Consider the following 13,279-nt stretch of genomic DNA (forward strand, 5'->3'; position numbering starts at 1 on the left):
AATCTGTGCATTCGTGATGTGATGGAGGAAAGTGATTCGTACAATGCAATTTCGTCGAATATTACGAAAGAAATATGCTTAGTGAAAATTCATTTAAATATACATTTGTTAAAGATTTCTGGGAAAGTGTGTTTCGGTAGGCTTATTGTTTTGTGAAAACAAAATGCAAAGTATATATCTGTGATCTATTATAAATTATAAATCATGAGTACCATGAAGAACCCAAATCCATCATCTTCGAAAGTGGCTTTGTTAAGCCACATTAAATACGAGCACCTGGTAGCTGGTATATCGGGTGGCGTTACGTCTACGCTGATTCTGCACCCTTTGGACCTCATTAAAATTAGATTTGCTGGTGAGTTCCTGTACATTGAAAATTAATGTAGTTGCCATGTGCCTCTTTCTGATAAAAATACCATTCGCATGCACGTGTAGATTTATAGACATGCCAATCTTCAATGTTGCAATGGAAAGAAAATTGGTCATGTGGTAATATTGATGGCCTTGAACTTCACTTGCAGTGAAAGTGCACTAAATGCATCGTTTATACAAAGAAGCGACTTCCTGCGTTCTTGGCAGCTGTATATTTTTTGTGCAATTAAGTTCGTACAAAATCACATCTGCAGTCATTTATAGATATCTGGAAGAACTTTCTTGAATGTGCGGATTTCATTTATTTTCCTTGTTCTTAATAAATGTAGATTTTTGTGTTACATAAGTAGTTGCTTAGGGTTATTTAATAGGCAACATGATAAAATATACTTTCCTTTACTTAATTTGTCCAGCAGTGGACAAAAAATATACTGTTTTCACTTTTCACTTTTCAGTCTCTCACAAATTATCCATGCCATTTAGTTTTCTTAAACATATGTAACCATATCTCAAAGTTAACGGAATTCAATAAAAACACGGTGTATAGCAGTCTTATGTTTATAATTATAATTAAAAACACTAATATTTATTTATAAACACATTGTAGTGGTGGTTAATGTCTAATAAAAACCTATGAATGATTCATAGTATTTCCAATGAATTCTATTATTATCCCATGACTGCATTATTTAATATTACCACTTAAAAGATGGAGCTGAATATTGACAAAGCTGGTGGTTAACATCAAGTAAAATACTTAAGTAACATAACAGATAAATGATGTCTTAAATTTGATAATAATTAAAGATCAGTAAACAACACACTCTAAGCATTTAATTACATATTGACTTTACATTTAGGCTGCCTCTCCACAAGAGCAGTGAGGCAGCCAAGTGGTGAGTGAGGTAAAATCCACCAATAGCGCAGTGGAATGGAGATTTTTTTTCTCGCTCAATGTTCTGCTGCCTCATACTAATTCAGTGGACAGGCAGCCTTACAGCACCATTACTTGGAGTTGTGTAATGTAAATTATTCCTGATCTTCAGAACACCTTTAGAGAGTGATACATCTTCTTTTTGTCTTTTTACCTGCATAAGGCATAAGTTAAAAAAATCCTACCTAAGTATTCTTTCAATCTGCCAGTGTCAGGCATTTAGCTAGATTTTATGTTTTAATTAGGTCAGATCATTCACCCACTGGGAAATCCATAAGTTAACTTTCTAAATTAGGTCTTGTAGGGTTAATCTGGATAAAATTATAAACTAAGTGTTTAATTCTAGTGAATGACGGCCGGACCGCCACAGTGCATAGGTACGACGGGCTCAGCAGTGCATTCGTGACCATAGTGAAGAAAGAAGGCGTGAAGGGGCTGTACAGAGGGGTCACGCCCAACGTCTGGGGCTCCGGTTCCGCATGGGGATTCTATTTCTTATTGTAAGTGGACTTTTAGCCTATCTTTCAAAGTGTAGGCATAAGAAGAGCATGTTAAAAATACGCAAATTACCCTAAACCCAAATGACGGCTGGCACTTATTGCCATTTTTAAAACATGCATCAACCATCACCTAGCATATGTATATGTGGTACTCCTTCTATCTTAAGTGAAAAAAGAAATCCTGATGTCTCCTATCTCACCACCAGCCGGGCTAGCACATCTCGCGGCGACATAGACTACCCGTCCCTCTTTAATTAACATAGTTAGAAAAAGACGGGTAGTCTATATCGCCGCGAGATACTGTCACGCCAATCATGTGCTAGGCCTACAGGAACACAACACTGCAGTAACATTTTATGTGTAGGTAATGGATAACGGGTTGTAGGTACTACTATAGAATACTAATAGCAACTGATTGACCTTTTGATAAAATAGTTACAAGGCTGATTTGATTAACCTTTTCGACGCCGTGTCAAACACAAAAGCTGTCACTCGGACGCCACGTCAGCGAAGTGTCAAAACTGAAATTGAACTTTATGCACATGCACGTAGGTCTATGTTGCTCTGTGGTCTGTGACGGATTAATCGGTCTTTGGCGTCGGACCTGCGGTGCCGATATATCCGTCATTGGCGTCCAAAAGGTTAAAATAATCAAAGGTGTGGGTAAAATCTACCCCCAAATGTTTTCCTTTTAAGTCAGACATGCTATGCCATTAATTTTATCAAATTACATAATGGCAAATATTGAAAGTGATAAGAACAATTTAAACTGGGTTGTGCAAAGAAAACATGCCCATGGTTTGTTTTCTGCAAACTGTTGTCCGTTGTGTACACTCTGACTTGTGAAGTGTGTTTAATTCCGAACTCTTATAGTCATGCATAGATACTTGCTTGTATTTGTATTTGGGCGGACACGCTATACATCAAAAATCAGTTGCGTTTCTATGTGTGAACTGTGAACGGCACGTCTGTACACGCGTCATGCGTCATAGTGTGAGTAAGTTGCTTAAAAATAGTACTGAGCGGCCGGCAAACGGCCGTCAATCTGCTGTCGCGGGGCGAGGTAGTTCGAGTCGGTGCGGGGCGGTGCGTGGCCGTTCTGTATGATAACACTTATTATGTGATTTGGGGTTTAAGTGGCCTTTCTTACTGATCTTCGCATCTGCTGTAGCTCACACCGACATCAACTCACGCCATTTTATTTTACAATTTGGGTACATATGGCCAAGTATAATTTACTCTAATCTCTTCAAAAACTTGAATTCACACTAAGATAGAAAACCTAAAGGTGTTATAATAGATGCTAGAGCCCTATATCTGGTTGTGACTTGTCTTATGACTCGAGTGTCTTAACGTAGCCTTGCTACTGTACTTTCAACACCATCCTTGTGGACATCTGTTTTACCAAATCTTTACTTTTGCCTAGAATGCGAACGGGCCATTCTCTGCAGCCCTTAGCCAAGCATTGTAATCTCTGTTTAAAGGGGCCCACAGACTATCAGTCCGCCGGACGATATCGGCCTGTCAGTTGTTCGGAACTGTCAAAGTATTCAGTCCGTTATCAACCCGGTACCGCCGCGTACCGGTTAGCATCACTCCGACAGTCGTCGGGCCTAGCTGAGTTTCTTGCTGGAGTCTTCTCGGCTAGGCTAGGTTGTAGCAAACCAGCGACAAAACTCCCATTAGCTCGATTCCCTTTACACTCTCAGATCAGGTTGAGACCGCTCAACCGATCTGCGCTGGAGCGAAAACTCTTTAGGAGTATTCCAGCGTAGCAAAACCGTCTCGTGTGATGCGGAAGGGTCCTGGATTTTCCCCAGGCTACCATCCTCCCACACAGTCCTACCGCTCTAATGGCCCTAGGTGCAATAGAGCCCAAGTCAGGTTAAAAAAAAAAAAAACTGTCAAAGTTTTGTTCTAACTGACAGGTCGATATCGTCCGGCAGACTGATAGCCAGTGGGACCCTTTAGACAGTATGTCTATATCGTTTTTTTGTTTCCAGCTACAACGCAATAAAAACATGGATCCAAGGCGGCAACGCGCGCAACCCGCTCGGTCCCGGCATGCATATGCTCGCCGCCGCCGAGGCCGGAGTCCTATCCCTCATCATGACCAACCCCATCTGGGTGGTGAAGACAAGACTCTGCCTGCAGTATAGTGAAGAACATGTTGCTGACAATAAGAGATACAAGGGGATGGTGGATGGACTGTGCAAGATTTATAGGACTGAGGGGGTCAGGGGATTATATCGGGTGAGTTAATTTTTATTACTCTAGCTATTATGAAAAATGGACCTTTGGCATATAAGATCAAAGCATTAAGACTGAGACAGTCTAGCATTGACTAAGGGTCTCCCCAAATATATCGACGCGGAATCGGCTAAAGGTTTTTTCTATCGGCTTTTGCCGAATCCGCGACGATATATGTAGGGAGACCCTAAGTGTCTACGGCATAGCATCAGACGCGGCCTTAATGACGAGTGTAGTTCAGTATTTTATGATTGATGCAATCAGTCTTTTCTTTAATTAAATTTACTTACTGACCTTTAGAGAAACTAATAAACACCCAAATAGCACATTTCTCATGGCATTGATTTTCCTAGGCACCTAACTATTCACAATTACCTATCGTTCTGTCCCACGCAGTCTCCGATAGTCGCTAAATAACGTCACATCCACAAATAGCTTAAGCCCGCCAAGTGCGAGTCGAGCTGAGTCTCATGCCATCAAAATTTTTTTGTTGCTTTTTTATGGAGTCCTACTTACATGTGACCGTACGCTTTTATTACTTTTTAGGGTTCCGTACCTCAAAAGAAAAAAACGGAACGCTTATAAGATCACTTTGTTTTCCGTCTGTCTGACTGTCAATAACCTTTATCTCGGGAACGCGCGGAAGTATCGAGTTGAAATTAAAATCATTCAGGGCCGTTTTGCATAATAAACTACAACTAATATTACAAGCGGAACTCCTTTTCTAATTCCACATATTAGAAAAGGAGTTCCGCTTGTAATATTAGTTGTAGTTTATTATGAAACACGGCTCAGGTCTACAGCCCCTTGAAGCTGTAAGAAAATACCAACTTCTAAGTTAACGTAAAAAAAAGGTATGGCCCTTTATGCCGCAAAAAACCTATATTTCGACACTCAAGGGAATCAAAATTTATAGGTTACTTCCCGTCGACCTAGAACTATGAAATTTGGAAAGTAATATCGTCTTACACTACAAGTACAGAAAACAATCTGAAAACTATAAATTTGTAAAAAATAAAAAAAAAGTTAAATTTGTACGGAACCCTCGGTGGGCGAGTCCGACTTGCACTTGGCCGGTCTTTTTATTTAACAGCAAAGTTTGCATTAGGTATGATTTCATTTTCGCTCTGCTTGTTTTTCTAGGCCCTTCGGTAAATATCATTCACATGTTTTGTAGATAAACCCGTCGCATGGCAATAATATTTACATTCTAATAGATAAGTCGTGTTGCGAAATCTCTTGCTAGATTACGAGTGTGAGAGATGCGAGGTGCGCGGGCAAACACTGCTTACGTAGTTACGCGTTGGTCTAATTTAATTCAAAATACGCGTTACCCGCGGTATTAAAAATACGTGAGTGACCCGTTATTAATATATTTAAAATACGCGTTCGTATAATTTGGTTTACAAGGGGGCAAAGTTGTTGCTTAACGTGCTCGAGAATTGGTGCACTATGTACTTATGTAGTCAATGAAACAATAGGTAGTGTTGAGAATATCACACGAGACTTATGATTAGTGATTGTCCATTGTGACTGAATTCACTCGACTCACTAACTATAACAGTTTCAAAATACAGTGGATATAACGACGATGAAGGGACCACCGAAATTTCGTCGCTATATCCGGAAATCGTTATAGAGAAAGGTAAAGAGATAAATATATACATATATGTATAAATTTAAATCAGAAACGTGAGTACGTTTCGAACGAGTGTTCACGCTATACCCCTTTACCCCTACCTAGTTAATATCTACCTTTAAACAAAAGGTTACCACAGTTGATAACCATCTGGCTCCTATTTCGCCACGGCTACAATTGTCAGTGACATATGTCGAGCGACAATTTTCAAGCGACAGGTGACTATTACAATTTTATAATTAACCGATAATTCTACATATGTTATATTTTGTGACAATTGTCGCACATGTCACCGATGTGAAATTGGGGCCTGTCGTCCATGCCGTCTAGAGCAGGCTCCAATGAGATGTACGTTTGCAAAAATTGCGGTCCACAGTTTGAATTCTGATCCTTGTAGTGGGGCTCCTACGCTCCTAGAAACCCGATGTTGCCGGGCTGAAAAGTGGTGCTGTTACCCCCACTAGCCCTTTGAATTTCCCCCTTACAATTCGCATACATTCGCTATCGAAAAAATCCCACCTTTTGCACAAATCGCACAAATTTGAGTCTAGCTCTTAGCCTAATTGAACTACCTAATTAATATTAGTATCAATTTAAAGAACGTTTAATTTGTGATAATAGTAATCAGAAACCATTTTTATTATGGCTACTTGATCGGCGTTGCGAACCGAATCTATCCTCACGTGGAATTACGTTTGTGTGGCACAGACAACCACCCAAGCAACACACAAGCAGGATAATGCAGTTATTATCATCTTATTCAAATTAAGATTGCATAAATTTTGTGTATAAGCGGTGGAAATTACCAAATTCGGAATAAAAAAATATGTGGGCCCACATACAAATTCCGGTTCCGTACGAATTTATCTTTTTTATTTTATTTTTTACAAATTTATAGTTTTCAGATTGTTTTCTGTACTTGTAGTGTAAGACGATATTACTTGCCAAATTTCATAGTTCTAGGTCGACGGGAAGTAACCTATAAATTTTGATTCCCTTGAGTGTCGAAATATAGGTTTTTTGCGGCATAAAGGGCCATACCTTTTTTTTACGTTAACTTAGAAGTTGGTATTTTTTTACAGCTTCAAGGGGCTGTAGACCTGAGCCGTGTTTCATAATAAACTACAACGAATATTACAAGCGGAACTCCTTTTCTAATAATTGGAATTAGAAAAGGAGTTCCGCTTGTAATATTAGTTGTAGTTTATTATGCAAAACGGCCCTGAATGGTTTTAATTTCAACTCGATACTTCGTGGGAACAATCCCACTGATTATCATACTTTATTTAACAAATCATTTTAAAATTACTGCAGTTTTCTAAAATATGTCACAAGTTGTCTTTTTAATTTTTTACTTTTTCGTTCTAAAACTGCCAATAGTCAACAGCATTACTCATTCAGCTAATGAATGAACTGTTTTAGAGAAATTAAATATTAAATAAAAATTGAACGAGTAAAACAAGCAATTTTATCTAAAATTTTACTTTATTTACATAAATAATGCCAAATAACTTCAAAACCCCATTTAATGTCTTAATAACTGTGGCTGTACGTCTTTTTACTATGAAGGGGAGATTTTATGCGATAACTCAAAAACGGCTAAACTGATCATGTTCGCTATAGTTTTCGTTTAATGTCTTTCTAAAGCTCTATTTATAAGATTTTTTCATATTTTTTGGACTCATGGCTCATAAGTTAGCGGGGGGACACATTTTTTTCATTTGGAGCGATTATTTCCGAAAATATTCAATTCAATATCAAAAAATGTTTGTTTAAGACCCCTATTCGTTTTGAAAGACCTATCCAACGATACCCCACACTATAGGGTTGAAACGAAAAAAAATTTTTTTTTATATATTCTATTGTACGACTGTCGGATTAATATAATCATGCCAAATTACTGCTTTATAGCACTAACAATCACGGAGCAAAGCCTCAGACACACAGACAGACAGACGGACGGACGGACATGGCAAAACTATAAGAAGTTGACTACGGAACCCTAAAAAGCATGATCAAAACAGTGCCGTACCGACTTGTGTGATTTCTGTGATATTTATCATATAATAACTTAAATATTATATCGCGTTTATAATATTAGTAGGAAGTAGGATTTAATATATATCGCCCGTGTTACATACCTACAATGTTTCTCATCAAACTAGTAAGAGGATCAATGGATTTTACTATTTGTGTATAGAACCCTAATGGTCGTTAATATTGAGAAAACAATTTACTATTATACTGATGTTATTCAAAACTTGCTGTTCTAAAACCATCATTATCTAAAATGTAGCTCAGTAAGCGATTAATGTGAATGCTTATTCAGTAATTTAGCACAATAATATCTGTGGCAGCAGCTTATATTCAGCACGGTCGGACGCCATTACGGTTGCTTATATTCTAACCTCTACAATTCAATAAGAATTCAAAATGAACTGAAAAACCAACGTTTATTCATTTATAAAACGAATTTTATAGTAGCATAACTTGTTAAAGTATATTTTTTATCACTAAAACACCTGAACACCGCAAAAAAATTACATATTTAAAAGTGGACTAGTAAAATGTCTATATTTATTTTTTAAACAGTGCATTATTTACGCGGCGCTTTAAAATGTTCATTGAAATATATATATGTATTTACAGTAAAGTGGCATGCGTTATGAAATTGAAGTTATGTAAACATTAAATCTCCTCCTCATTTTGTGTTCACTTCAGAAACTATTATAAAACTTTGACACAAGTTCACAAATTAAAATGGAAGACAGAAAACATTGATTTAATCACACACATTTTCTGTATTTTAGAGATAATATCTGAATATATTTTCTGTAAAGATGTACTTATGAACCAAAAGCTGAATAACGTGTGAATAACTGTTTCATTGTATACAAAGCTGGATAACTTTGGTTTGAAAGCGGTATAGAAGCGTTTGACAGCCTCTATACAAGTGTTATTCAGCTGATTCACCACTATGAACACACTTATACAGCTATTTTATTGCTGTTATTCAGTTGTAAGCTGTTTAATTTGTGCCCAAACCTTCTGTATAATTGAGCGGTGACTAGGTGTTCAAAGTTCCCGTAGGTAAACGGTTAATCCTGATAAGTGCAATATTATCACATTTACACGTAACAAAAATCCAATAACATATAATTATATATTAAATAATCACCACATAATCAGGGTTGACAAAGTCCGTGACCTTGGGGTTTTAATAGATAATAAACTTACTTTTAATAATCACATAAATATCGTTGTTCAAAGGGCATAAAAACAACTTGGTTTTATATTAAGGGTTTGTAAGCCTTTTCAAAACGAAATGACATACATGATATTATACTACAGTTTAGTCAGATCAATCCTAGATTTTGCGTGTATCATTTGGAACCCTTTCTTTAAATGTCATATCAATAGGATAGAACGTGTACAAAGGAAATTTCTCTAGTCTATCGACTTCCGTATGGGACGGAGTCGAAACTCATATAAAAATAGTCTTTTTCACTATGGATTGCTGACACTTGAAGATCGTCGAACACAGTTTGATATAATGTTTCTCTACAAAATCATTAACAGGTTTATTGACTCCCCCTCACTTCTTGGTATTATTTAAGATACCTCAACGCACTGCACGCCATAAGAAATTATTTTCTATTCCTTTCTCTCGTACAAGATATTGCTCAAATTTTTATTTCAACCGTCGTCTCAATTATTATAATATAAATGTATCCCACATTGATCTTTTTTCGTATAAAACCTGTGAGTTTAAAAAAATAAATTATTACTCACTTTAAATCGAAATTGTAAACAATAACAAACTGTTTATTTAAGTAGGTATAATTAATTTTTTGTAACAACTTCTATAATTTACATTGTAATAGGTAACTTATGCATAAATAATTTATAACATTCTTTGTGTACCCCGTGTGGATGTATGTACGAGTAAGCAACCTGCCCGTGCATACATATACAAGGATGAATGAATATAGATACACTTCAAGTTACTGATAAGTTTGTTAATTAATGATAACTTTGTTTTCCGCTTACTGCTCCTACACTAGCTACTTTAGATTAGAAATTATTTTATTAAGGTAGGGCACTCAAGGTCTATTAACATATTGCTTATTATTACATCATTTTTGTATAATATGACTGTTTGTTGCCTAAATAAATTAAAAAAAAAAATACTGACTAACAGCGCATGTAAACTGGGGTTATTTTGAATTGCGGGGAAACATTGATCATCGACTTTTAATTGGTTTCTGAACGCTTTCATCATGTATTTATGTTAAGGTCGCCAACGTTACTTTAATGATCTCTTCAAAAATCAACTCCCTATTTCTCAAAAATCGATGATCAATGTTTCCCTGCGATTAAAAGTAACCTCAGTTTACCTTATTCTTCATTTACCTTAATTTGAGCTTAGATCTTAGAGTATTTCCTACAACTTAGAATTTTGCATACCCAAATGTTCGGTTTACTTTCTCTCCTTGAACATTAAAGGCAGACCTCCTTTTATACTCTGCACGACGCCCGGCTTGGGTTCCACTTTAGGCCGCCGCACGGTTTCTGGTGCCGGTGATACCGTAAACTTTGAGAGGATGGCCGCCAACCCCGCCAAAGATTGCATCAAGCCGATCGCAAAACGCGCCGCGTTGCGTCGGCGACGTCGCACCGCGTACATGTGGCCAGGCCCTCGTCTGTAACAGCGCTGTTACAGACATTATTCAGCTAGCTTATTCAGCTTACAGTACGGCATGCTCTATTATTCAAACAATATTCAGCTGCCTTGTGTTGCTTGGGCACCGTATCTTTATTTTGGATATTATTTATGTTACTATCTTCTGCCCGCAACTTCTTCGCGTGGGATGATGATGATGATTTGGCCTCTACTACTAACTACTTCCATATAAATTTTTATTTAAATCGGTTCAATGGTTTAAGCGTGAAGAAGCAACAGCCAGATAATTACTATCGCATTTATTGACCGAGCGGAGCGAAGGTCTCCGTTTTAGTTTGGACTAAAATGCTTTCGTATGTCCAGATGTCCTCGACTACATGTTGCGTTTCTCAACCGATTCTCGTGAAATTAAAAAATAAGGGCATTCCAGTTGCCAGGGAGGTTTTGGGATTATACTGAGTAACACTTTTACTATGGGACCAACCACGGTACCGCGTAAAAAAATGTTTTTACCCATAGAAAATGGACCAGCCCAAATGTATGAAAGGGGTCATCCATTAATTACATCACACGAATTTGAAGATTTTGTGACCCCATCCCTCCATCCTTGTCACACCTGGTCACATTTGGCTAACCCCTCTCCCCCTGGTGTGACGTCACATATTTGGCAATTACATTTTCAACGAAATCAATAATAATATTGTCTTCGGTTACCGCGATAGTTACTCATGAAATAAAACTATGAAAACGGATTATATCGCCGCGCGCTCCAGGCAAACGAGCTTAGGATACCGCGGGTCAACCAGAGGTCCCACATTAAGATCCCCACATTCGAGCGCAGGCCTGCCATTCTGCCTTTTGTCAGGGGGGTCACGGACAGGATCAGCCACATCTTGAAGCGTGCTTCTATAAAAACATATTTCAAGCCAATGAAGAAGATGTCACAATTTCTGAGGCCTGTAAAATGCAATACCCCTCTACAGACTGCAGGTGTGTACAGGCTGGACTGTGAGTGTGGCCTATCATATGTCGGGCAGACGAAACGGAGCATTTCCACTCGGGTGAAGGAACACATAGCTGATGTCAAGCACCGTCGACCTAGGTCTGCTGTCTGTGAGCATGTCATGGATAAAGCCAATCACTCAATCAAGTTTGATAAGCCTCTGGTTCTTGCCAAGGAGAAGCGTTACATACCCAGAATGCTGCACGAGGCCATTGAGATTAAGAAATATCCAAACTTTAATAGGGAAGATGGCTTTTCTCTACCACCAGCTTGGGATCATGTAGTCCATCTGATAAAGGAGCAAGCGAGACATAGACTGTGAGACCTTAGTGTTGGATGATGCTGGACATTCTGATGTTTTGAAAAGATGTGTCCCGCCGAGTTTGTTGCCGGTCCCATATTGGGATACCCTCCTACAATTTAGGAGGGAATTAAATCTTCTCGGGTCCGTGGTGTAGGGTTGGAGCCGGCATAGTTTTTATCGCGTATATATATATATATCTTTACTTGAAAAATAATTATAGTGTATAACTAGCCTTATGAACCGATTTTGCATGTACAACCAGCCTTAAAGTTTGTAGTCTATGATTGTTCATTATTTTAGTATGTGGGTATTTTTGCACTTTGTAATTTTTCCTCAGTCACCCGTTGACCACGAACGCTGTAAAGAGTTCGAAACGTCGGGATGTATTATAAATTCAATATACGCGATATAATCCGTTTCCATAGTTTTATTTCATGAAATCAATAATTTCAATACGTTTTTACATTCAGGTAAGTATTTTAACAAATTTTTATTTTCGACAAAAGCAATGTAAGTAATTTTATAACACGAACGATTAGGAATAAAAATACATCCATAAAAACGAATATCATTGCAAAAAAATCAAAACCATTTTCGGTTACAAATACAAATGTAAAAGTGACTTTGGTTAAAGTGACGTCACAAAGTTTGTGACTTCCTCCTCCCCCTTATCACAACATGTCGCATTTTCTTGACCCCCTCCCGCCCCTAAAATAAATATTTAAGTGGGGCTCCCATACAACAAACGTGATTTTTTTGCCGTTTTTTGCGTAATGGTACGGAACCCTTCGTGCGCGAGTCCGGCTCGCACTTGGCCGGTTTTCTTTTCCACTGCCGTAGTGAAGAGAAGACCTCTGTATCTGTAATATACATGCATATTTGCATAATACAAGGAAACAAGAATTTCCGTTTCTATACATGTTAGATCAATATGGAGCTCGCACCGTGTGACCTTCCTGTTCCGCTATTGATCCGTGTTTGCAGAAGCCGGCACGTGCAACTGGGAGCACTATTCACACAATTCCGCGCGTTTCGTAACGTGAAGCTAATAAGGATGTCGTTAACGCCAATAAATTATTATCGCGGACAGCAAAACGTTTGTCGTCGCCACAAACGAGGTCCTTTACAATCATAAATATACATATGTGACGTTTTCAATCAAAAGGGTACTTATTGTCGGTTGTCAATAAGGCGCTATTTCCATACAGCTTCAATTTGAAATCAACCTTATTGACAAGCGACAATGTGGTACCTTTTGGTTGAAAATGTCACATATACAGTTTTTTCACACCACTGGATTAAGATGAAAAATTTCCGGAGATAGTCCGCATTGGAAAAAAATACACAAAAAAATCATTTATTTACAAATAAACTCAAGTCCGTTCTATTAAAAAAATCATACTATACCATCGAAGAATTTATGCACTAGATAGTAAACAAAGTTCCTATACTTAGAAAGTAATAGATAGTAATAATATAACGATTAGTAACAGTCTTATTATTTGTACTGAATATTATATTTAGTTAATGTAGTTTTAAGGATAATTGTCATACCTAAAAGACCGGAAACCCGGTTTTGCTGCTCTACAAAAC

The 13,279-nt window shown here is 37.7% G+C and overlaps 1 protein-coding gene across 1 annotated transcript in view; it reads left to right on the forward strand.

Annotated features, from left to right (window-relative positions):
• The window catches only part of LOC134756050 (solute carrier family 25 member 32), a 36,265-nt gene continuing 22,986 nt past the window's right edge, over positions 1 to 13,279 (forward strand). Inside the window, exons 1-3 of the mRNA XM_063692843.1 lie at positions 1 to 355; positions 1,653 to 1,806; positions 3,810 to 4,059. Coding sequence (XP_063548913.1) covers positions 205 to 355; positions 1,653 to 1,806; positions 3,810 to 4,059 — 555 coding nt within the window. The 5' untranslated portion in view covers positions 1 to 204. The remainder of the gene's footprint in view (positions 356 to 1,652; positions 1,807 to 3,809; positions 4,060 to 13,279) is intronic.

Source organism: Cydia strobilella, chromosome 3 (assembly GCF_947568885.1).
Source record: "Cydia strobilella chromosome 3, ilCydStro3.1, whole genome shotgun sequence".
NCBI classification, from domain to species: Eukaryota; Metazoa; Arthropoda; class Insecta; order Lepidoptera; family Tortricidae; genus Cydia; species Cydia strobilella.